The sequence below is a fragment of the Dermacentor albipictus genome, chromosome 2 (assembly GCF_038994185.2).
Source record: "Dermacentor albipictus isolate Rhodes 1998 colony chromosome 2, USDA_Dalb.pri_finalv2, whole genome shotgun sequence".
In the NCBI taxonomy this organism is placed as follows: Eukaryota; Metazoa; Arthropoda; class Arachnida; order Ixodida; family Ixodidae; genus Dermacentor; species Dermacentor albipictus.
Window position 1 is genome coordinate 80,961,342 of NC_091822.1, and position 25,017 is coordinate 80,986,358.

Sequence of the window (25,017 nt, forward strand, 5' to 3'; positions counted from 1 at the left end):
AACAAGATCACCACTCGCCATGTAATTTCATTACATTATCCGTGCCATCCATACCATAATTAGACCAGAGCTACTCGCCGTTAGACGTGTCTGTAACCTCCATTTCTGTCACTCTTACGACGTACTATTATTCCGAAACCTTCAGTCAATCGTGCGCGATTTTACTCAGACAGACCTAATTTATATCACCTATTATAAATTTCTTGTCATATACACTTCTTCCAACGGGGTACACAACTAATTCTTCTTGAACATTAAATACGTTCAACGAGCGTGGAAAACACAATATAAAGACGAGCGAATTGTGTCTTGTCCTTCTATTCGGTTGCCCGCGTCGGTTAGGCGCACCTCGCTTTCAATATACTCAACTTGCCCGTCTAACTGTACTGGGCGTACTTCCCGCTTGATTAGGCCCTCTGCAGTTCGAGCCGAGATGAAACGGTGTTCTGCCCCAAGAATCTCTTGATTTAAAAGGACGACACGACGCAACACATCTGCCAGAGGGACGTTTCCGCAGCCCACCTTCCGCCAGGATATCTCGTTCGGCGCCACCCAGTGGGCGCCGGAGAACCACGACAGGTGCGAGCAGCGGCAGTGCAGCGTCTCCAGCGACGAGTCGAGAACCGCGGCGCAGCCTCGTCCCGACCACGCGGGTCGCCGCCAGCTGCGGCAAGCCACCAGCGCGGTCCACAGCCGGTAGCGGACGCGACGCGGGTCGGCGGGGCGCAGGGCGCCCACACCCCACTCCAGCTTCAGGCGAACGGCCACGAACAGCGGGCGGCCGCCCAGAGCCACCCGCGGCACCAGCGTGCGGTTGGAGCGCCACTCGGGACCGGGGCTGCGCAGGAGCTCGGCCTCCGTGGGCTCGCGACCAGCGCTGAACGTCACCTGCGCGTGAGCGGCGCTCAAGCGTAAACCCTCTTGCAAACTGGGATGCTATGCAGGAAGCACCTGAGTTTGGCTCTCCGCGAGCTCTGGTGAGGCCCTCAGATGAGTGAGTTAACGGTATGAAAATAAAATTTAACCGTCCATGCACCTCCAGTTTTATTGGCTTATCTAGTTTTGCTCTTGGGTTATCATCACATGGGCGTTACCTCATGAACGGCCGATAAAGAAGGGGTCACGTGGCCAAACCAGCACCTTCTTTTATTCCTTTGTCTTTCCATCCAATGTATTATACATATGCAAGTAAGTTATAGTAAAATCGTTTGCTTTTAACATATTCAAAAGAAGGAAAAGGTTTGCGTGAGAATGCGCCACGCATAGAGTGTTCGCATTCGTTGATGGAAAGACGGATAATGTCCGAAAGAGGAGACACGTCCGTGACGCGCTCCAGAAAGGCGTAGCAAGTGGTAGGCGCCGAGTGTGTAGATAGATAGAGGGACAGTCATGGTATTGCGATATTGCGTTGATAACCATAAGCGGTGCTGCCGCTTAACATTACGCATTGTTAGGATCGGCCTGCAGCTATTTCAGCCCGCTGCAGGTGTTCCGATCCAACCGGGACGTTGGCGCACTTCAGAAAACTGCGGATAACCGGCAGCCACGTGGCGAGGGGTCAGCTCAGGGGAGTTCTCGAGGGGAGGTAATTGGCGGAACCTCCCCATGCGCTTTTCGAGGCACCAGACCATGTGCTACCCGCGCACGCCACCCCGGACGGCTCCGAGTTCGACGAAGCAGGCTTTGTGCGCAACACGACAACGCCGCCCTGTTCTGTTATGAGTGGGGGAGTTGCCGCGGGAACGCCGACGAAGGCTCCTTCACGCGCGCCGACCAAGACGCAAGACAATGTGCTACCCAGGCGCGCTACCCGGACCGGCTCAGAGTTCTACGAAGCCCCTCTGACGACGGCTCCGGACCATTACACGTGTGTGTGTGTGTGCGGCACGTGTATGTGAGCCCTCCTCCTCCTCCAAAAGGGCGGGTGACGGGTTCAATGACGTCGAACTATGACGTCGAGCAGAGTGCTTATAAGCAGCGATTGTCGGCTACTAGAGTGTGCTCGTTGTCGTGCTCGAAATGTACTCGTGAGCTGTGTGCTCGTAAGCTGTTTGCTGTATGCTCGTCTTGCGGGCTCCATTTGGGAGACACGCTAGACTGTCGATGTATCTCATGTTCAACTGTAAAAAACATGTAAATAAATCCTGCTCTCCTAAGTCCCGACGAAGAGCCAAGCTCCTTCCTACAGCTACGACTGCCAAATCTTACACCTGAATGGCAGCGGTGAGATCGGCCTACAGCTCGTAGATAATCCCTAACAAATCGTGGCAGCGGCGAGATCGTCCGACGAATCTGACACCATGCAGTCTTCCGTGTTTTAAGCGGGGAAGCGGCGGGCGCAGGGTGCACTCCGTGTTGACACAGGTGGGGCAATGCTTTATGTCGACATTTTATTGTCTGCTGCTTTCGCGCGTTCCGCGAAGTCTTTGTTCCTGCATGGCTGAGCGCGCTGCCAAGTTGAAGTCCCACCATGACAGTGAAGTCACCCCAACTAGCCCCTGTCGCAGCTTTGCCATCTTCGTTCAGTGACTGCCACTGAGCAAACTCAGGCAAGCGACAAACTCGGGGCATCCTGCATAGCATACCAGAGCTCTTCAATCCTGCCGGCTGCGAATATCCCCATATAGCTGTGCCGAATTCACACAGCTTTTCCTTCGTAAGTTTTTTTTTTTTTTGCCGTTGGCCAGACGCCTTCTTTAATATGTCTAATGTCGTGATTGGCTAGCCCCTGCCCTATATACTAGTGGTTCCAACGCAAGAACTTCCTGTGAATAAGGGCCCCTACCTTTCGAAATCCGGACAGTGTAAATTCTCGAACGGCAACAACGATATGCTGATTGTAGCCTTCAGCTATGTACAATAACTATCGAACGTACGTACATTGCCGAGCACTAGGTCATGGAAAAGAAAAAGAAGCTGAAAAGACAGGAGACAGAGTAGATGCACAACCCGCTTTAAGCAATACAAAAGAAACAATTTATACACCCTCTTCAGCCATCCTTTCCATTTTAAGCACCATTTAGGCGCCGACAAGCGACGTGAGGCAGAAGGGAAGTGTCTGTTGCTGCTCATGCATGCACTGATGGCGCGTCAGTCAATTAAAATAGAAGGTTTGCATCAGAAGCACGTCTGGAGTTCCAAATAATGTTCTGGAACTGCTATTTGTCATTTTTGAAGATAATTAGCCCTGAAATTGTAGCGATTTTCGGAACCGAAATAGCTCGCTGAGTTTAGCGGGCAAAAAACAGAGTGACAAGTCGCGGTGGTGCCTCATAAACCTGCCCGCGCGTATTTTCGACGCACATTTTTTTTGCAGCTAATTAAACTTCTAAAATCAATTTTTCGGCAAAATGCAGCATACATTATTCGTACGTGTGCTTGAGGCATGATGTGCATGTTGTTTCTTTGTAAAGATAACGGGCGTCTTGCGTATTGGGCACATAAAAAAAAAACGCATTTATTTCTCGACAAAGCCCACTTCAAAGGTACCAGACCGGAAGTGTCTTGGAACAGCAAATAAAGCACATCGATCAGGATGCGAAAGTGCTGACATCTGTGAGAGTTGCCCACTGTGTGCAGTACTGCAGTGCAGAATGTGCGCGTTGGTGACCCCAGCAGATTGGCTGTCGACTGCTATTAGTGCATAGTCACTGGGCCTTAAAAGCGGTTTGATTTCCAGTTAGCAGATGGCGCCAAATCCTCAGCAGCATTGGTGATTCGTTGACACTGCGGTACACTATAAAGAACTGATTCTTTATTGCACGATTAATTTACTACTGCGCTCGAGTATTGCACGCGATGATGGTGGCGAGCAGACGCCAAATAGGTGGTGTCCAAAATCCAATACCTGCGACGTGTTTCCAGATCACAAAATTTGTTCAAAAGTGTGCAACCAGCATAAGCATAGCCTTCAAAATCTGCACCTGTTGATGCACAGGGGGCCACCTATGCGGCGTGAACTAATGAAGCTGTGCAGGGTGATAAGGGCTGGGCAAGTTTTGAAGTGACTAAAATTGATTATAACGAGCGACTGACGAATATGAAAGAAAGTAAACGGGCTGGGAGCGTTTTCAGGTATTTGTACTGGAAAAAAATTGATTCACAGTGAAGGAAAAGAACTAGGAAGCTTACCAGCAAGTATACGACCGGTATAGTGAGCAACATAGCAAAAAGAACGTCAAACGCAAAGTGAGAGAAGCTGAGACAATTTCAGTGGTGGCGGCAATGGAAAACAAACCAGCTATGAGTTACTACCTAAAAGGAGAAATCGAAATCAGGAAAGAAGCATTTTATGATAACGCAAACGGAAGCTCTTTACCTTTCGAGCGAAATCAGGATGCCTTATTAAAAGCGAGGTACACCAAGGACGAAGAAGCAGGTGCTTGCTGCGGTAGAGCTAGGGGAACGATGGAACACGTTTTATTAAAACGTGAAGACATCTACCCAGCTGCCGGCTTAGGCTCCTCTGGCCTCCTTGGAGCCCTTGGGTTCAAGGATAGCACGTGGAAAACAACCATGTCCGCTATAGAGATTAGTAAGAGGCGATTGGAGGTTTGGTGGCAGAAAGGTAGGGAGTCCATAAACAACGGAGGCGCAGAAAAACAGAGTTCCCGGGAATTGTTTAAGAAATTTGATGCTAGGAATTCTTTGTGTTTGAGTGTTTTCTCAAAAATATAGGTAACATTAGGCAAACTAAGAAGAAGAGCTTAGTGGCACAGCCCACCACCCCGTTTCAAAGGGGACGTTTATAGCATCCATCTATCCATCCGTCCGGATTTGGACGCCGAGCGGGTGATGCGGCGTGGGTGAACATTCATAAGGGCAAACGGCCTTACTGATGTCTAAGGAGACTCCGAAGAGTAATTCATGTGCACATAGATTATGGCTACAATGCCAAAACACTGGTTGAATTAATTTACCACCCGTAGAACATGTATCGTCACCATGCCATGCAACGTCTCCTCAGCATGCTAAGCAACGCTGAGCGGACGACCAGGCGCGGATGAACACACCATGAGCTGCTGAACACATCGTTGTTGCAGCATGCTAGTGATGCAAGGTTTACTTCAATAAAAATGCGCATGAAATTAAACAGATATGTTCCACAACGTAAGAAAAATTAAAGGAGGCGCAGAAGCAAAAAGAACGAGATAAAAGATAGAACGCTGGAGCGTTGGACTAGTTGTCTAAATTCCAGCTAGCCCAACTCTCTGCCGTGAATGCAGTTGAAATTAGCGCTACGTGTGACCGCGTGTTTCCATTGTGTCCTCGTTTTTCGTGGAATACATACACCAAGCCATGCATTATCAGCTCCCCAAACAGCTACGCTTGTGAACACGCAAGCCTCGCTACAAGAGACTGTTAGATATGGAGCTGTTTCCTGCGATTACTTCGAGTTCCCCAAACCACTTCGAAACGCAGCACAGCTAATTGAGGAATGCAGAAGCAGGAAAGCACATTCCAGAGGAGCGGCCGAGCAAACAAGTTGAAGGCAACAAGTTCACGTGCCAACAAGTTCGTACGCCGCCGGGATTAGAAGGAGGCCTCGGACAATGGAGCATGAGCAGCCCTCCCCTTCTCCTCGTTAGAAGAAGTGCATTGCCAGTCTGCGAGGCAAGACCGCAGAGAGCCGCCAGGTGTGACACCGCGACACGGGCGCCTACCATTGGCTGAAAATGGCGTCATCTGAGCGGACTCTCCTATTGGTCAAACATGACGTGACTTACTTTGCTCGAAGGGTTTATAAGAAGCCTTCCAGAGAGACCAGAGCATGCCCTGATTCCCTGATTCACCTCTCTCGAACTTCTTGCCGCGGGCCGCAGCGTCCGAGTTGCTGCCGGCCCGTAATGACTGTACGACTGTTAATTGACGCTCACCTCCCTGTACATAATGTAGAATAAATCCCTCCCAAGTTTTGGGTTTCCATCCCGAAGTCCGTACTCCAACCCCTACATCTGGTTGGCAGCGGTGAGATCGCCTCCGAATGCATCAGCTGGTGGCAGCGCTACGGATAAACCTTCGTCAAGAGAGATCCTAAGGAACCGGGAAGAGCGAAGAAGAGAGAGCCTTCGTCGAAAGAGGTCCGAAGAAACTGGGAGTAGCGAAGAAGGAGCGAGCCTTCGACCCAGGGAGTCCGGAGGAACCGGGAACAGCGGACAAATGAACCGGATGGCAGGGTGCTGCAACCGTAAGTGAGCGCGTGGTTTTTTTCCTTTTGATTCGCCAGACTCAAATGTTGTGTGTTCATTTTGATAGTTCTGGGAATCGTGAGTTTGTTGCATTGTGTGTTTGCACAAATTAATTAAGGAAAACAGTTTTAACCACCTGTCGGGGCAGCTGCCATGCATCTTAGAAGGTTGACGAGGTTAGACTTGTTGTTGGTGTGCGACGATTTGGGAGTTGAGGCGGAGGAACGGATGGAAACGCCAGCTATCATAAAGGCGATTAACGATAGTGGCAATGATGACAAAAACATTGAGCTTGCTTGGGAGGTGATACAGGAGCCACGGGAGCGCGAGCGTCGTGTACGTTTGCGAGAGCGTCGTGAACTTAGGAGTGAGCGTATGCGTGAAGAACGCGAGAATGAACGGAAGCATGAGCTTCAAGAACTTACTCTTAGGTATGAGCGTCACGAACGTGAGAATGAACGCAAACGTGAGTATCAGGAACGTAAGCTTGAGCGTGAGCAAAAGTATGAGAGAGAGAAGGCAGCACTGATCAAAGAAATACAGTATTGTGATCAGTTATTGGCACAGAGACAACGGCTGTCTGAGAATTCTGTACGTAGTACAGAGCGAAAGAATGAGGCAGCATCGAGCGGATTTTCGCCAGAAGCCGACGAGAAGAGTAGTGCCTGTGAGATTAGCTGCAGATTCATAAGTAAAGGGAAAATGCTAGCTGCTAACGATGCCTTAGTGGCAATAGAGGCCGTTAAAGGCCAGAGTGAAAGCGACGAGGTGCTGTGCCAACAGATGACTGTGGAGACAGCTAGGCCAGCTGCGAACAAATTGGCACAGTTACCGCGTGTGTGCGTCGCTGGTAATGTTAGCGAGGTTGCTAGCGAAGAAAAGGGTACTGCTGACCCGACGGACGCGAGCACCCATGTAGAGCCAGATGTGCGTGCAGAAGTGAGGTGCGAACTGGACGATGCAGTTGAGAGTAGTTCTCGGGATGGCGAGCTCCGTAGTCCACGAGAGAACAACTGCATTGTTCAGGGATCGGTGCGGCTCTCCGCCAGTCTAGATAGCCTAGATAGGGATGGTTCAGTTATTAATCATTCGGACTGTGCGCGTGAGACAGCGATCGATACCGACGGGCTGTGTGCCGATGCACACCGTGAGCTGGGCAATGTAGCAGAGGGCAGTTCTCAAGAGTGCGAGTTGTCTTACTCGAGTAAAGCCTGCTGCATTGCGCCAGAGTCGGTTGAGCTGTCCGCCAGTCGAGGCAGAGAGAGTGTTGATTTAAATGTAAATCACTCAGACTGTGCGGGTAAGAGACCGATCCGGGCCGACGAAATGTGTACCGGCCAGCACGAGGCACGGGAAGGCGACAGGAAAGGGAGTGCAAAGAGAAAGCGCCGTAAAAAGAAGCGCGGTAAAGACCGAAAGACGGTAATTAATGAAGCGCCGCCAAAGTTGGCGAGAAACCCAAATGGGCAGGGCGCAAGGAAAAAGATGCGGTCGTCAAGGACGATGTTGACGCATCCAGAACGTTCGAGCCACAGGTCAAAGGAGGACCGCGAAGCATGTTCTGCACGGACGCGGACAAAGGGCACGGGGCAGTTAATCTCCTCGTCGTTCCGTAGTTCTTTTCATAGCTCAGCGTGCAGTTCGAAGAAACGCAAGGTGGCAGGACGAGACCAGGTGGGGAGTAGCGACGCGGTCAATCGAGCTTGTGTTGAAAGCGGGGCGCGAGGACGCAAATTGGCAGGAGACCTTGACGTCTTGGGGGAGCTGATAGTCAGCCCTTTTGTGTTTCCTCGGCAGCCAGAGTAGTTTTCAAGCCGCGACCAGCTCGGGGACGGCTCAGAGTATGAGTCAGACATAAGCGTCTGGAAAGGGAGGCCAGGAGCGCTTCCGTAGAAATGAAGTGTTTTGTTTTTTATTTAGAGCATCGGAAAGTTTTTCGCGAATAGAGACTAGGATTTCTTTCAAGGTGTAAGGTATGAGCTTTGTTTATGCTTTGGTTTGAGAAAGCTCCGAGATTTGAAAGATCCGTTTTAAGTAAACACGTAGTCTCGCGAGATGCTCATTAATAAGTAGATAGGCTTTTTTTTTTGTGTGTGAGTAACCTGAGGGTCAAGGTTATCGTTCAGAGGCCTATGGTAAAGCGCGTGTGTTATTTAACCTTCTTTCTTTTTAAGTGTTTTTGAATTGTCTAAGGTTAAGCGCGTAGATTTTCAGTGAGTGCATGATTAGCACGGAGAAGCGTTCTTAGTTCCATTAGCGCGTGTCCTTCGTGGACGGAAGGAAGCAGATTTATGACTGGGTTGCTCGTGTGTTGAGGGCAGCCGTATTCTGACTTCTTTAGCGAACGTGCGTGGAAAGAGTTAGTAGAAGACGCATCATTTTAAGAGTTCTGCGGAGTGTGTAAGTCCCGCGAGTTTAATTGTTCGTTTAAGTCACGTGTCCTAGAGGGACTAAAGGAAGAAACGTGAGTAAGCGTAATGAAGAGTTTGCCTATGACACAAGTATGCGTTCTGAATAGTGACCACAAGGCTAGCGCGCTTGTGATTACGTACTTGTGAGGGCTGACCAGATTGTTCAGTGGCACCATTACGTGCGATAAGTACGCCACTGCGATAGATTGGAAACATGCTGTTCGTGTAGTTAGGCCACTTAAGTTATGTTCGGCTGTTTTCATTTGTTGTTTGCATCGTCAACGACCCTTTTGTTTTGCAATAACAATAGTACTCTGGTCTTGTCGGCAATCGAGGAGAAATGGATAGCTGTTTGGAAGGGTGGTTGGAACTGCTTTGTCAAAATTGGGGAACTAAAATATCAGGGTTGATTTTGACTCAGTAATAGCCTGGCGAGTCAGGGGTGAAGAGCCTGCGCTTACGCGTGGTGCAGCGCTGTGTTGTTTGGTTTGTTTGACGTATGTTCTCCAGGGCCCAGGATCCCGAGGGTTGTCAAACGAGGCTCGACCCCAGTACCCTGCAGCTTCTTTCAGCGTTCCTCATGGCCAGCGAATTGAGTTCACCGGCCATTCAGAACAACCGGGGCGAGGACGAGCTGTTAGATATGGAGCTGTTTCCTGCGATTACTTCGAGTTCCCCAAACCACTTCGAAACGCAGCACAGCTAATTGAGGAATGCAGAAGCAGGAAAGCACATTCCAGAGGAGCGGCCGAGCAAACAAGGTGAAGGCAACAAGTTCACGTGCCAACAAGTTCGTACGCCGCCGGGATTAGAAGGAGGCCTCGGACAATGGAGCATGAGCAGCCCTCCCCTTCTCCTCGTTAGAAGAAGTGCATTGCCAGTCTGCGAGGCAAGACCGCAGAGAGCCGCCAGGTGTGACACCGCGACACGGGCGCCTACCATTGACTGAAAATGGCGTCATCTGAGCGGACTCTCCTATTGGTCAAACATGACGTGACTTACAGTGCTCGAAGGGTTTATAAGAAGCCTTCCAGAGAGACCAGAGCATGCCCTGATTCCCTGATTCACCTCTCTCGAACTTCTTGCCGCAGGCCGCAGCGTCCGAGTTGCTGCCGGCCCGTAATGACTGTACGACTGTTAATTGACGCTCACCTCCCTGTGCATAATGTAAAATAAACCCTCCCAAGTTTGGTCTTCATCGCGGAGTCCGTCCCTCAACCCCTACAAGACAACATACGAAAGGAATTTAGCACCCAAGGTACTAGCAGGACAGCGCAGTACAGAGTCGATCACACTTGTCTAGTGTGGCCCGACGGCTGCTCCGCACTGCGCCTGTGACGCCTAGCGACAAGCACCGGGTTCGAGATGTGTTGGCCGATAGCGCCACGCGCGTGGGCGCTGCGGCATTCGCGGGCGGCCAAGATAGAGGCCTGCGTAATTTGCGGGTCGCGAGCACCGGCTTTTTATCACTGGACGAGCACTGCCAGCTGAGCTGCGAACGTGACACGGCTAGAATGCAGCGGCCTGTATCTTGGCCGATCGCGAATGCCGCAGCGTCCACGCGCGTGGCGCTATCGGCCAACACATCTCGAACCCGGTGCTTGTCGCTAGGCGTCACAGGCGCAGTGCGGAGCAGCCGTCGGGCCACTCTAGACAAGTGTGATCGACTCTGTACAGAGAGCGCGCATGGTGGGCGCGACAAGTGCTGCATAGTTCGCCTAGCCATAAAATAAGAGTTGCGGAATAAATACCAACAACTTTCAGAGCTTATGAAAAATGAACCCTTAGAAGAAGACACAACGAAAGTCTGTGACAGAAACAAAATCTGCGACAGGTGGACTGACGCGCGTGCCATCTTTTGCGCGATTCAGTTTGTCACTGTGGGACTGTCTCGGTGTTTTTTATGCGTTGCATATTGCAATCACTCAGTTCAGCCCTTGGGCGCGGCCGGGCAGCCACCATTGACCTTTAGCGCAACCACGTGACGTGACGTCACGACAGCCGGAGGAAAAGCTGGGCCCCAACTTGCGCGGTCGCGCGCGGCCGCAGTCACCACCTGACTCCCGCTCCTCCCGCTAGGGGCGCTGCGCTATGATTGACAGTAGAGTTACTGCATATGCTACCGTAGGTAGCAGAGTTGCGCGTAGGTCCGCCATCTTGCCTGAGAAGCAACCAAGTCTATGCGGCGAAGCCGCACTCTGTTTTTGCAGGCGACATGCCTAACGTATCGTCGATCGACCGTGGGCGCTTTTGCATCACTTGTGCACCGCATTTCCGCCTAATCGCAAACTAAACGCATCGAAACAGCTGACTGGATTAGATTGTGAAGAAAAAGGCGCTTCCCTTTTTTAGCGCGCGGCGTAACATGCAGCGCGTATATTAGTTTAATTTTTTTTTGGACTTGCATTCACCTGTGCACTTTCTCCGCCCTAATAACGTATGGGCACTCGCGTATATAGAATAGACTGTGTATTTTGTATTTTGTATTTATCTAGAATAGACTGTGTATGTATTTATGTATTGTGTATGTATAGACTGTGTATGTAATAGACTGTGTATTTTGTATTTTGTATTTATATAGAATAGACTGTGTATGTGCTACCTGCGGTAGCACATACAGTAACTCTAATTGACAGTTTCCCTTGATACCTGCCAGTGCCGCCAAGCACTCCAAAAAAAAAAAAAGACCGCGCAATATGCAACGCCTTCTTGGCTTAACCAAGCTAAGCCTGGCCCTTTTTCTTTAACGCAGTAAAATTAGTTCTAGAACAGTGTCATTCCGGCACTGCGGTCCTTTCTGTCTTCTTTGAAGGTGTTTCATTTTTTTCTTTCCCTAAGCACATGTCAATGTCTCAGATATCCACGTTCGAAATTCCCGAGCTTTCTGCGTTAAATACCTAAATGCGACATAACGCTGCGAAATTTCAAGTGCAGTTCGCATTTCCCCTTCCTTCAATCGTACCTGCAGCAGATCTATGGGCCTCTCCGGCTCCAAATGGACGAGCAGGTCGAATCCCGCCGCGGCTGCCGGCACGTCCAACTTGTGCAGCGTGACGAGGCCGCGACTGGCGTACGCGCGGTTATTTGTGGCCAGCGGTGAGTCGGGCCGCCGCTTCCGCAGGAACAGCTCGACCATTACCGACGCCTGATCCGCCGAGTGGCCGTCAGCCCGCTTGACCATCACGAACTGCGTGTTCAGCAGCGAGTCGTCCGCGCACGGGAACGGACTCACATCCATTACGAGGCATCTGCATGCGGCGGAAAATAGACGCGTATCCGTGTATGAGAAGCGCGTTCGTTAAGTTGCCACACAAAGCATGTCTTGGTCTTTCTGGCACAAACTAACACTGAAGAAAAGGTTTGCTAGAGCAAAGAAATTACTCGTCTCACGATGGCTGTCGATGTTAATACGATTAGTATACGAGCAATGCATCGGTAAACCATGCTGCCGAAGGCACCTTTATCTATATTCTGTGACGGGGAAAGTAAGCCATGAACGTTAACCACATTAACGTCCACATGCGCCACAGCGCCACGGCAGGCCACAAAGTTTACACTTTCGGACGCCACAAGGAAAGCGTCACTAAAAGTTGCCTGTGACAGGCCAGTCAGTTTCGTCCCGCTGGCATTGTAGAATTAGGGCTCGGCATATGTCCTACTTCGAACGAACTACGGGACGATTGCGTCGGCGTCCATTTCTGGCGTTAACATTTTTTCATTGTCAGCTAGAACGGCGGGCGTTCTCACTTTTCTCAGTCGGACATGAACCTGTGAAATGCTCTCGCAGCGATTGAAGAGCGCCGTGAAAGAGGTCAGACATTGGAAGACCTAAAAATGTCTGAAGTATCCAAAAGAAGCCAATCGAATTAAAAGGAAAATGAGAATGCTACCGGTGTGAGTGAGAAGCTGGCGGCTGCTTTCTTAAGCTAGTTTAATAAAAAAGAGCGAATGAGTGCGACAAAGCACGTGATGTTTTCAATCTAATTAGAATGCTGCAAGATTGACAGTGCAGTCTTCAATTACTCAAATCAAAACCGAACCTCTGGCACGTATTCTACGTAATTATTTCCGTGCGTTCTCTGCCGGATTTCGCCTTGGGCCGGGAAAAATTGAGATGCGTTTGGAAACGCCTTTTAGCAGAATTATCGCACCGCTATATCAGTGGTAAGCGGCGAAACTCCTCGTGAAATTTTGCTTGATTTTAATTGCAGCATAATTTTTCTTTATGACGCCTGCTATATGTTCTTATCGGGCCGAAAATGAATACATCCAAGAGCCAGCTCCAGCCTCCTTGACATGACAGTAGATGTAGTACCCCGAGACCCGATGGAAACTGCGTGACCTAATTGCTCTTGAAATCTGCTCATATTCAAGTGGTATGTTACCAATGTGAAAACCAATTTTGTTTTGCTTAGCTGTCATTGTTAAATGCCAGAAGCAGGACTTCATCATGCGTGAACAAAATAACCATCTCCTCATGTTTATTATGGTAAAAACTGCTTTGGCTTGCATAAACACAGAGCTGAAGATGCGGCATCGTGTGGTGAGTTGTCATGTTTACGATGCGTCCTCGATATTAAAATCATTCTGCCATATTCGAAACGCACTTCATGGTTGCTTTTCGTCGTCTGTAACGATTGAACGGCCTGTGTCAAGTCAGCGTCAATTTTCTTGAAAGCTATAGGCAATAAATATAAGCAAATTGCTTTTATCCGTTTAGCATGCATCTAACATGATATCTGTGGTGAACGCATTGCGTAATCAATTCCTAGTTAACTCTGAAATAGATTCAAAGTAATGAGCAATATATGTACAAGGGGGTCTCAGGAATGAACACATGCGAAACCGACGTTGTTTTTGCGTTCCGACTTCGGCAACATACCAACAGAAACCACGAATTACCTATGTATAGCATTAGTAGTCACTTCGAAGCTACTTTTTTATAGGTCCTATGTTATTCTGAAACTTCCATGCAACAATATCTGCGAAACTTGCAGAGGCAACTAAGCAGTGACGACGGCTGCACTAGAGAGCCCGAACAAGTCCGGGTCTATATATTGTTACGTGTGGAAAGACACAGACGAAAGATGCTATTTACACGCTATTTACACTGGAGCCAGGCAGCCAGGCTGACACTCGCTCGTGCCAAGGGCACCGACCAACTTCTTCGTCGTTCCCGCGGTGGCTCGTCTCTTGAGCATCGCTCAATGGTATCGTAATATTACCCCCCGGCGGGAAAAGCACCGTCACGGTGCTGTTAAATATCCAAGGCGCATGAAGAGTTGTAGGGCTTGAGTCGGGCAACGTGGACAATGTCATTGGTTGTCACAGCAGAGGACGTAGTGGGCGTGGCTAGAACGATTTCATAAGTGACGTCGGTCACTTTGCGTATCACGCGATATGGGCCTGTGCAACAGGCAAGCAGTTTTTCACAAAGGCCGACTTTCCGACTTTCCGTGACCAAAGCAAGACGAGGGCGCCGGGCACAAAATAGACATCACGGTGACAGAGGTCGTAGCGTTGCTTCTGCTTGTCTTGAGACACTTGTAGGCGAGCGCGCACAAGTTGGCGAGCATGGTCAGCATGGGCGATTGTATCACGGGCATAATCGCTAGTTGAAGCTGTGGCGCACGGAAGCACAGTGTCCAGTGGTAGCGTCGGTTCGCGGCCATACAAGAGGTAAAACGGGGAAAAGCCAGCAGTTTCGAGACCGGAAAACTTGTATGCAAAGGTAATGTAAGGTAGAGCCAGGTCCCAGTCACGGTGGTCGTCTGGAACGTATTTGGATAGCACGTCTGTAAGGGTGCGGTTCAAACGCTCAGTGAGGCCGTTCGTTTGGGGGTTGTAGGAGGTGGTAAATTTAGAACTGGCATCTTTTCATCCAGGTACTTTTTTTTATCCGTTTATTTCTTCCGTATGATAAAGAATGCGCCCCCCCCCCCCAAAAAAAAAAATATTACGCGACTAACCGCCCACCTGCATCAAAAAGGAGTGCCCTCAAAACAAGTACAGGAATTAGCATGCAATCTATCGCTCCTCAGCCGCGACGCATTAGCGTTGCTACGGTCTGAGCAGGGGCACTTCTGCTGACTACAACGGAGCTTGTGTCAGAGCGCTGCTTTCTGTTGCGACCTGAATGTTAGTCACGTGATATCTTTCGCAGGATTATTCGGAAAAAATACGAAAACGTTCGCATCCAGAGGCTGTTAGTTTTCCTTATACAGTACATCACCTGTAGGAGCTCAACATTCTTAATCAATAAATGTTAAAGCGAAGCTTCCTTTGCCTCTTCCCCTCCTTTGGCTGTGCTGACTGCCGACTTGCCGATTTTGCAACATCTTTAGCTAAAGGGTATGTGCCGCTGATTAACGCCCGAGTAGGCAACTTCGGACACTGGGTAAGTCCAGCTGGGCATGCGTCACTGGCTATGGGAACCTAAATGGCCAATCTCCCAGATTGGGCACATGTCGCTGGGTGAGTAGGGGACCGAATGGACAAGCAGAACGATAGGAAGGAACTGAAGAAGTTGGCAACAGAAGCAGCCGAGTGTGCAGCCGAGCTACATAGAAGTGAAAAAGAAGAAGACCAAGCGAGGACTTCATTAAACAACAAGGAAATATTAGCTTATCCTCCATTCACACCTAAGCTTGGTATCCACCGATTTTTTTATTACGACGGCTGGGCTGATTTCTGATAAACATTCATGCTACAGGTCCACTTACATCTTTCTGCTAAGCTAGCGCCGTGTTTCCAGAAAACAAATATACAAATTTGATGCCTTAAGAACACTGAGTCATAATTCATGATCGAAGTGCAACCCACCTGGCAGCTGAGGCTGGCTCCAAGTTGACAACGCTTCCGTTGGGCAGCCCCAGTGTGGTGACGCGCTCGCGTGGTTGCGCACCGCGTACGCACACCCCGTAGCCGGACAGGTGCAGCGACAGCGAGTCCTGCACCGAGGACGCCAGGGTACGCTGCACTTCGTCCAGCGTCGACAGCAGAGCTCTGCGTGAGGTGTAAAAAGCGAGCGTTTCACGTTGCTTATACGGCGCAAGGTTGTACTGGGGCAAGCTTGCAGCCTCCTGACGAGGTTGTGGTCTAATCTAGCTGGCGCTGGTCTCCTAAGAATACGTTGTGGCGACGGGTGGCAGTGCGAACCCGTAGGTGTCCACAGACCTCTGACGAGTGCAGAGAGGACACGTCAGCGATGTCTCAGGCTAGCTTTTAATCTGCCGAACGCCAGCCGGTGCTGGCGCGTGCCGAGCGCAGCACCCGCGCTGTTGAGGCTGGGAGCGCCGGGTATTTTATTCATGCGACGCCAATGCTGCTGCCGCTATACAACCTGTTCAGTGGCAATTGGCGCCCCCCCCCCTCCCAAAAAAAAAAGGCACGTATGCCGGAAGGGGAGAGGAACACAGCGCTTGTGCTTTTTAGCACTAATTTCCCTCAACACTCAGGCGACACCAACTAACCCAACAGTTAATCCTTCGCCTAGGAATTGTCAGTTGTCAATGCTCCTTTACATTACATCAGGTAATCAGTTAGAATGTTTTTCGGTCAATATAGAAAATTAAGCTTAAAAATAGAGGATTTTATAACCATATCGATTATCGTCAGGTTGCAATGTGTAAGTCATTGAAAGATCACAACACGTAGGCGTCGTGCTAGATTGGCGGATTATTCTTCTATATAGCAAACACGTGACTATCGAATGCAGTTAATACATATTCACGCAGACATGTATAAACACCACACATTTACATAAAGAAAGAAACACCACGCCCACCTGCTTGAAACGAAGAGAAAAAGAGAAGTCGCAGTTTCGCCACAAAGGAGAAGCATCGATTGCGATAGAAAATTAGTGCACAGCTATACGAAGTAAGGATTGTAGTTTTATCGGCCGTACAAACTTGTAAAGATAGGCATACTAACTAAATTGTGGAGTCACACACGCAAGCAAACATGAACAAATCTCACTCGATTGCCGCGGAAACTCGCTGTGAAAACGTTGCAGTGAGGAAACGCGGCAGCAGCAGCGAGCGAACTCAGCATCGTGCTGCCGCTCGCATCAACGCGAACTGAGCCACGAAAAGACAACGCAGCGCGGACTCTGCACCCGTCGTAGATTGCTTTCAAGATACAGCGCGCGCGGACGCCCGGAGTAGAACGTGCCCCTGTTCCCTCCCCCCCGTAACCTTGCGCGCGACGGAAGGCGGCGTGCTTCCTCCCCGCTTTCCGCCACTGCGTGCGCGAGATTGAGCCGCGATCGCTTGCTCACCCTCGCATGCTTTCCCTCGTACGTACAGCATATGGCGCACGACGACGATTTTATCGCCCTTGGACTTTATACGGAAGCTCACGGCAACGCCGACGGCAGAAATGCGCCTGGAGTGTCCGTATAATTGCTATCGCAATAAAACAACGACGATATGGACATGTGAGCAAACAGCAATAATACATAATACAGGGTGTCCCAGTGTCGTGTACGCATTCCACTTTCTAAATTTCTCTCAATTTTCTACAATGTCTTCATTCGCAGCACGACATTCAGAGAAGTAAACTAAAATTAGGTAATTTTAATTAAATATTAAATTGAATCGCACCAACAAAAAGAAGACTGGCGGTTACTCTACTTCATTGTAAACAATATGCTCTTTGTTGTCTTCGTGTGGAATGAATAGTCTTTTTTAAAACGCGATGTATGACATCTGGAACACCCTTTATATAGTCGCCATGTCTTAAGATTACACAAAGGCACTAAACCTGCATAATTTTAGAGTTCAGTAAGTAGAAGAGCCAGAAAGGTATTTCCAGTAGGTACTGCAACCAGAGGAGGCTAGCCGTACAGAAAACAATTTAATAACCACTAAGAAATGGTGCAAGTGAATAATGAACCGGAATCAAATTCACAAAGCTTTTCTTTTGTACTGGGTGTTTCCTATTTGCCGGTGATACGATCTCGATCGGGTGAGGTGGGTCTTCAACGCAAGAATCAGGAGATGGCGATGAAGGAGGGTATCGTGATTAAAAAAAAATGGCTGTGGCTTAGGTAAGGTTAAGCCCAGGATGCGAAGCATACTAGCCTTTATTTTAGTTGTTGAACCACTGTTTAGCCTGGTGAACTGCTGTTGCTTGGCTATATTTGGTTCGGCTAGACGAAGAAACAACTCATGCATTACTGCTTCGCCTTCAAGAGTGGAACGCGACAGCGTTCCCGTCGACCCGCCAAGGGGTGTAAGACAATGGGCTACAGGGCAGCGACTACGCGCCCCGCATTGGACGCGGTGAGCGTCGAGCAAAGCAGCGTTCGGCGCGGCAACGAAATGTGCGCCTGAGCAAGAGACGCACGCCTTAGAAACAGCTCGTTTCTAAGGCAACACCGCATTCACTAGAGGCGCTTTTGTACCGCTTTGAAGCATCGTACTCGTGGCTCAGTGGTAGCGTCTCCGTCCCACACTCCGGAGACCCTGGTTCGATTCCCACCCAGCCCGTCTTGCAAGAGTTGAGCCAAAGCCACTTCTCCTCTGTCGTGACGTCACGGTGTCACGTGGTTTCATGGCGACACCGCCGCGCCTGAGGAGCTGGGTTGAGCTCTCGTAATATGCTTCGCATAAAAAACAGAAAGAATCTATTCACTTCATTGGTACATGATTGTGACTCTATCCGAGTCTCGAGCGGTTCTGTCAAACCTGGGGGCCAGGACGGCCCAGGCCAGGCCTTTAACCCCTCGCGTAAGGCCGGTACAATCGGTGGAGAGGTCCCTTAGAAAGGGTCGTTCACTTCACGTGGTCTTATGTCAGTCGAAGTCTGCTTGTGATTGCGCCCATGGAAGCATCAGTGCCTGCTTGCACAACGCAGCTGGTGTCCCCTTGACAGGTTGTGAAGTCGACGACCTCCTCCTCTTCGTGCCCACTGAGGGCGGGGCAGGGTCTATAGGGGTGCCGCTTTGTCGAATATAAGGGCAATTGCCTCGGCGCGGGAAAGCGAGCTTCAACGTTTCCCACACTTGAGAAGTCGAATTCCGGGCCGATCACAACACCGGTCATCTTCGCTATTAATATATCCAACATCACAAATGCTTGTCATCTTTAGCGCTCGCAAATAGTTGTAACGCAAGAATTTTTTAATGGCTGCGGATCCTGACTGACAGTGGGCAAACAATGTGTAGCCTTGCTACCATAGGTTTAGCAGCCTTGCACAGCATTAAACGGATTATACAACCACAAATAAAATGATCCTCGCAAACCGCAAGCCGCCACTGAAGTTCACACACATTGAGATACTGGAGGAATGGTCTGTCGTCCCATCAAAGAATACGAAATTAATACGCCATATGACACCTATCACAGCATCAAATACAGCTGCCAAAACGGCTGTATGGCCTTTCTTTTTACTTTTTTTAACTGCGCGGTTAGACCAGACTAACGGCACAGGAAGGTCAGGCGTGCCCACAGAAATATAACGAACGCCCCTCTACTTTAGTCCACGTTTTCACGCCTGGCCGATTTCTCACCCGTAAATCCCTATCAACTGGCCCATTTCCCGTCGTTCCAATCTTCAATCGAGTACTTTCATATAGCGTGTCATCACATGCCGCCGTGTGGCTCCCTCACCTGGGCACAGTCCTGGACGGACCGTGGTGGCACGACGAGGAATCTCGCACCGCGTTGCCGTGCAGCGTGGCCACGGCGCGCAGCAGTGCCACAGACGAGGCGAGCCTGGGCTGCTGCGGCGCCGACAGCAGACTCCGCGAGCGCAGGGCGCTCGCCCAACGGGACGCCAGCCTGGTCACGCCCAGCTGCCCGCCGGGAGAAGACAGCCCTAGGGTTGTAAGCGCCGGGAATGGTAGATTAGTGAGTGAGTGAGTGAGTGAGTGAGTGAGTCAGTCAGTGAGTCAGTCAGTGAGTGAGTGAGCATAAATCCATTCGTCTATCCAAACCATGGAGGAAAGAAGGAAGTTTCCTTCCTCAATGGTCCAAACGCTCACGCACCTGCCACACTAAGTCGCCATAGCTGCCCCCATGAGGGAGAATGGCAGAATACTGATACATTTGCTCCACTTATTGCCAATTCACCTTCCAAGTTTTCTGTGGTTAGGGTTATTCTGCACAGAAAACGTAACAGGTTCGCAATGTTCTTTCTCGCCCGATTTGCTGCTTCAGGAGAGAAAGGCAGTGCTGTGAAAACACAAAGCGACAGCATTGTAAGGATCGGCAGATATTTTGCGTGGGTCGGTGCCCGAGTTATCTCGCGAGTGGCAGTGCGAGGGTTAAAAGGTGCCGTGATCCGCCACTGCCCCGTGTCATGTAAACGGTGTGCTTCAACGTGCCTGCGATTGCGAATCCCAGAGCGCGCAGTGCTTCGGCGCCGTGCTCCAGCTGCAGCGGCGTGCGCACCCTCGCCCTCTGGAGCAGCGGTAGAAGCAGCGCCGACGTCGAGTCCGGCGAGTGTCCGCAGGCGGCTGCGTAGCTCGCCGCTACCGCCACCAGAGAGAGCGTCGGGTGCACGGAACTGTCAACGGGCACGTCGCCTCCAGGGGTCGCCACCTGGAAGCGTTCCGTAAGATTGAGTACAACGGTACATAGGAACCGCGATTAAGAAGACGTATCAGAGCATCAGCTTGTCTTGTCATAGGCATATGTTTCTGCGGGTGCTACAGGCGGGCGAGAAGTGAAATAACAAGGAGGCTATAAACTTTACAAGTGTCACAAAGATGGATTCGACTTTGTAAGGAATGAACTGCGGTCGTACGTGAACAACAGATGAGCCGTGCTGAATATTAAGCTGAATGCCATGATATACGATGATGTTTCTTTAATAAAAACAATGCTGATAATCCCGCTTGTTTTATGAAGTATGTTCTTGGTGGAAATGGTACCCGCCGTGGTTGCTCAGTGGCTATTGTGTTGGGCTGCTGAGCACGAGGTGGCGGGATCGAATCCCGGCTGCGGCGGCCGCATTTCGATGGGGGAGAAATGCGAAAACACCCGTGTACTTAGATTTAGGTGCACGTTAAAAGAACCCCAGGTGGTCGAAATTTCCGGAGTCCCCCACTACGGCGTGCCTCATAATCAGAAAGTGGTTTTGGCACGTTAAACCCCATAATTAAAAAAAATTATTAATTTGGTGGAAATGTTCTTGGTGCGTGTTTCCCATAATCGAAATCAAAGCACCGCAACAAATAGAGTAGACAGATTAGCTATCATCATCATCGGCCTGGCTACGCCTACTGCAGTGCAAAGACCTCTCCCATACTTCTCCAACTACCCCGGTCATGTGCTAATTGTGGCCATGTTGTCCCTGCATACTTCTTAATCTCATCTGCCCCCCTAACTTTCTGCCGCCCCCTGCTACGCTTCCCTTATCTTGGAATCCAGTCCGTAGCCCTTAATGATCATCGGTTATCTTCCCTCCTCATTGCATGTCCTGCCCATGCCCCATTTCATGTTCTTGATTTCAACTAAGATGTCATTAACTCGTGTTTGTTCCCTCACCCAATCTGCTCTTTTCTTATCCCTTAACGTTGCGCCCGTCATTCTATTAGCTGTAGTGATGTGGTAAAAGGTATGCACACAAGTGGGTACGGTCACGTGGCACCAACTCCGTCACCTACCAGTTGTGCGAGTGGTTCGCAGTGGTGCGGCGGCGTCACGGTGACGTTCGTGGGTGGCGAATCGGCGCCGTGCACGTGCAGCCCCATGGCGTAAGCCTGCTCGGCGTCGCCCATGGGCAGTTTTACGCGGTACGCGCCAGGACCCGGAAGTACGTGCACAAGGCGACCCTGCGTGACACGATGTAAACTCTTGGTCGTACTGGCCTATTGTGTGTTTTTTTTTAATCTGAAAAAACATACGTGAGAGTAACCCTTGTTTAGCGTGACTAACAGCGGCAGAACAAGGAATGTCACTGAACCCAACGTATCGACAAGGGTACGTCTCTTCGTCTGGGCAACAAATGACCGGCAACCTAACACCAGCGGCGGGGCAGCAGCTGTTGCACTAACGAAGACGTCCCCTTGTCGAAACTTTGACTTCAATGACATTCCTTGTTCGATCACTTTTAACCACTTCAAGCCTCCGTATTGTTGTGAACCTCTCTCTTATTGTTTTGAACACACGTTTAACGTGCGTCATAATGATTGCAGTTGTAAACAATACGTAACTTTACGTAAACAATATGTGTCTGTTCAAACTATTCTGACATACCCGAACACCGAAGTTGCTTAGCAGCAATATTAGTTCTGGAAGCCTTTGTCTTCCTCTTTATGGGGACCGTCTGTGTTAGAAAATGATTATAACACCACATGCTACAGCAAACGTACAACGCTACCAGCGGTACCTATTTGTTGGGAGAGGAAATAAGTGTCCGAGGAGTTCCTTTCGACAGCAGGTCAGGGTGATCCATCTCTAAATCCCCTTTGAAACCCCTCTATTATTATGGCTCTTCCCTGCACCCGATGATATCTCAGCCAGGCGTGCGTATGGTGCTCGTCCACAGTGTATTCCGTGCTGCTGGACCCTTAGGCGCCTCTTCATCATGTTTGGTACAACTGCAAGACAACTACCGCAGTTTTTGAACGAAACCCTGAAAAGACGATCATCAACTGGAGGATGATATTTTGAAACGAAAGAAAGCATCGGGGAAATTAGCTGCGGTGGACATTCAAATGTAGGAAATAACGAAGAAAAGGCAAATGAAAGTGGACGAAAAGATAACTTGTCGCCGGTGGGAGCCGGATCCACCACCTTCGCATTACTCGTGCGTTTCACTACCAATGTGCTACGGCGACGGCTATCAAACCATCCACTAACTTCGGTATTTACGTTTTACTCGATCTAGCCCTCAGAGACATAGCCTGTGCCGCTCAGAGCCATGGTGACCGGATGTGAAACATCTTTTCTTTTTTTGCCCGACGCCGTCACGTAACTCGTTAACTCAGGAGAGGAGGAATGTGGCTAAACAAATTAAGCCTTGTATGATACCTAATAGCATCAAGACTGCCAGATTAGAGACCCACGCTATGAATGAACTAGAGAAGAAGGGAACTGAGGAGCTCGATCTTGTTAATTATGACGATATAAAGCCAACAGACAATAAGGCCAGTGAAAGAATCGGGGAAATTAGTTGTGGTTGACATTCCAATGTATAAAACAAAAATAAAAAGGAAAAAAAACGTCCACGGCCTAAATAAAAAATCCGATTCCAACAGCCTCTACATTTTAGCTTTTTATTTTAAGTGCAAGAAACCTCATCATAATTGGTGCAGACGTTGCCGAGAAAAAAGTGATTTCTCCTTCCTCATGTATTTAGATAGGAGTCCGCCAGCTAAAGCTTCCTCTTGAGGTCTTTTTAATTAACGACGACAAAGGGGGTACAATTTGTATTATAATGAGATCATGGCCTAGAATTATGAGTTCTATGCACATTTTGGTGGTAAACCGACACTAATATAAGATGATGCTTTCAGATTGGCGACGCTACACTTAAGTGCCGGCTTGAAGTTTTGGCACGACAGCAATAAATCATGTTACACGCTGGCAATCAACCTATCTGCGCCGCATGAATTAAGGTATAGCAAACCTCATTAATCTGAGCGACCGTTCAGCATCGCTTTTGCGAGCAGACGGTGGTTAAAACTATTCCGAAGCCTCCCACTGCGATGTGCGTCGTAGCTTTTATGACACCTTGTTACGTCAACCCTATTACTGTCCGCAACGACCAGTCACTCATCGCACGTACGACTGCACCCACGCACCTGGTAGGGGCCGGCAGTGGCATGGTCCCGCAGGTAGACGCGCAGTGGGACGCCCTCCTCTCCTCCCGTGCAGCCCACGAGGAAGCTCGTCTCCAGCACCGAGCCGTGGGTGGGCTGCACGATGCAGCGCATGGGCTCGGCAGCGCCAGCGGTCGAAACCAGAGCTGACAGCAGCAGGAAGGCCGCCGCCCGCCGCATGCTCCTTCGTTGGCGCTCGAGTCGGTACGGCTGCAGCTGTAGGCACCGGGCGGTTGGCCGAAATGACGAGACGGGGCTTCCACGAGCTATGGCACACGGACATCGAAAACTCTCGGGTTATCGCTTCACTTTTGTCTACGCTAGCCATCATTACCTGCACGACAACAGGTCAGCGAGCCGATGCCTAAGGCTTCATGCATATATGTTCAGTCATTCTGCCTGGTCCTATTTACGCAAACACCAGGCTGTCCTTCCGTGCCGAATAAGCACACCTAACGGCCATTCTTGCACAACTTTCGTTACGTTTCGTCGATAAACGTACTGTTCTCCCCGCTATTCGAACGCCTTGCCTCCACGTCACCCGGCCCGGCACCGTGCTTTGTTGGCTGTTAGGCGTCTGCACCGACTTCATCGGCGACACCACAACACTCACAACCGTTTGGCGTACCCTGCACTTCCATTTCAGCCCGACTTTCCTATAGGCATCGTTACGTATGCATCATCGCATGAAGGAAATACTGCATCGTGGTCGCCAGCCTATAGTCACACACAAAGAAAGACAAAAAATGGCGCACACTCACCCTTGCACCTAACAGCTCTTGTGTTAGATGTGATCACGCAGCTCTTGTCAACAAGACGGGACCAGTAGTACTCTGAAGGCGAGAATTCGTTGGACTCCGGGTACAGCGTGCAAGCGCGCCCGTTCGCAGCCTTCGTTCTTCTTCCTCTTCCTTCTCTTTCCAGGTCAGAACACCGCGTGCACGCGGCGCGCTCTCGCGTGTTGGCCGCGTGGTACGTGCCCAGTGATGCCCCCGTGAAATAATAAATGAACCTTACGCTTAGATATAATATTGCTACGGCACAATATGTGCGATCACGAAAGGCCAGCAGTTTGAAGACGACGACGACGATTAGATGCTAGCGCGGGCTGTTGCCTCTTGGCCTAGCGCAGCGTATTTTCCTTGTAAATATATTTGTACATAGCTTTTCGTCTGCGTCATCCTACGTAACATATCTGGTGGAGGTGGACGTTCCCTGTACCTCGTCACGGAGCTTCGCAGTGGACGGTACGTCGAGCCTTCCTTCATGGCTCCCGGCGACGACAACCCGATTCCGCCGGCTCCGACACCTGCTGCCTTTTCGACGACCTACATCACTCTCCCCGCTACCCGTGATCCTGGCGTATTCTCGGGCCACGATGGGGAAGACGTCGATGACTGGATCAGCCTCTATGAACACGTCAGCCGCAATAACCGGTGGGACCCTACTATTATGCTCGCCAACGTAGTCTTTTACCTCGGTGGCACACCTCGAGTTTGGTATCGCACGCACGAAGATGAGCTCACCAGTTGGGATTCACTTAAGACACAGCTTCGAGACTTGTTCGGCAACCCCTACGGTCAAAAACTTGCCGCGCAGAAGGCGCTTTCCGGCCGTGTGCAGACGTCAACAGAGCCCTATGTCA

General features: G+C 50.1%; 1 protein-coding gene across 1 annotated transcript in view; it reads right to left on the reverse strand.

The window, feature by feature from the left end:
* LOC135896072 (polycystin-1-like protein 2) overlaps positions 1-24,270 on the reverse strand; it is a 38,221-nt gene extending 13,951 nt beyond the window's left edge. Inside the window, exons 1-8 of the mRNA XM_065424404.1 lie at positions 24,134-24,270; positions 23,355-23,638; positions 21,213-21,380; positions 19,929-20,145; positions 19,213-19,420; positions 15,422-15,604; positions 11,562-11,847; positions 523-888 (exon numbers count right to left, since the gene is read on the reverse strand). Coding sequence (XP_065280476.1) covers positions 523-888; positions 11,562-11,847; positions 15,422-15,604; positions 19,213-19,420; positions 19,929-20,145; positions 21,213-21,380; positions 23,355-23,552 — 1,626 coding nt within the window. The 5' untranslated portion in view covers positions 23,553-23,638; positions 24,134-24,270. The remainder of the gene's footprint in view (positions 1-522; positions 889-11,561; positions 11,848-15,421; positions 15,605-19,212; positions 19,421-19,928; positions 20,146-21,212; positions 21,381-23,354; positions 23,639-24,133) is intronic.
* Positions 24,271-25,017: the final 747 nt, after the last annotated feature.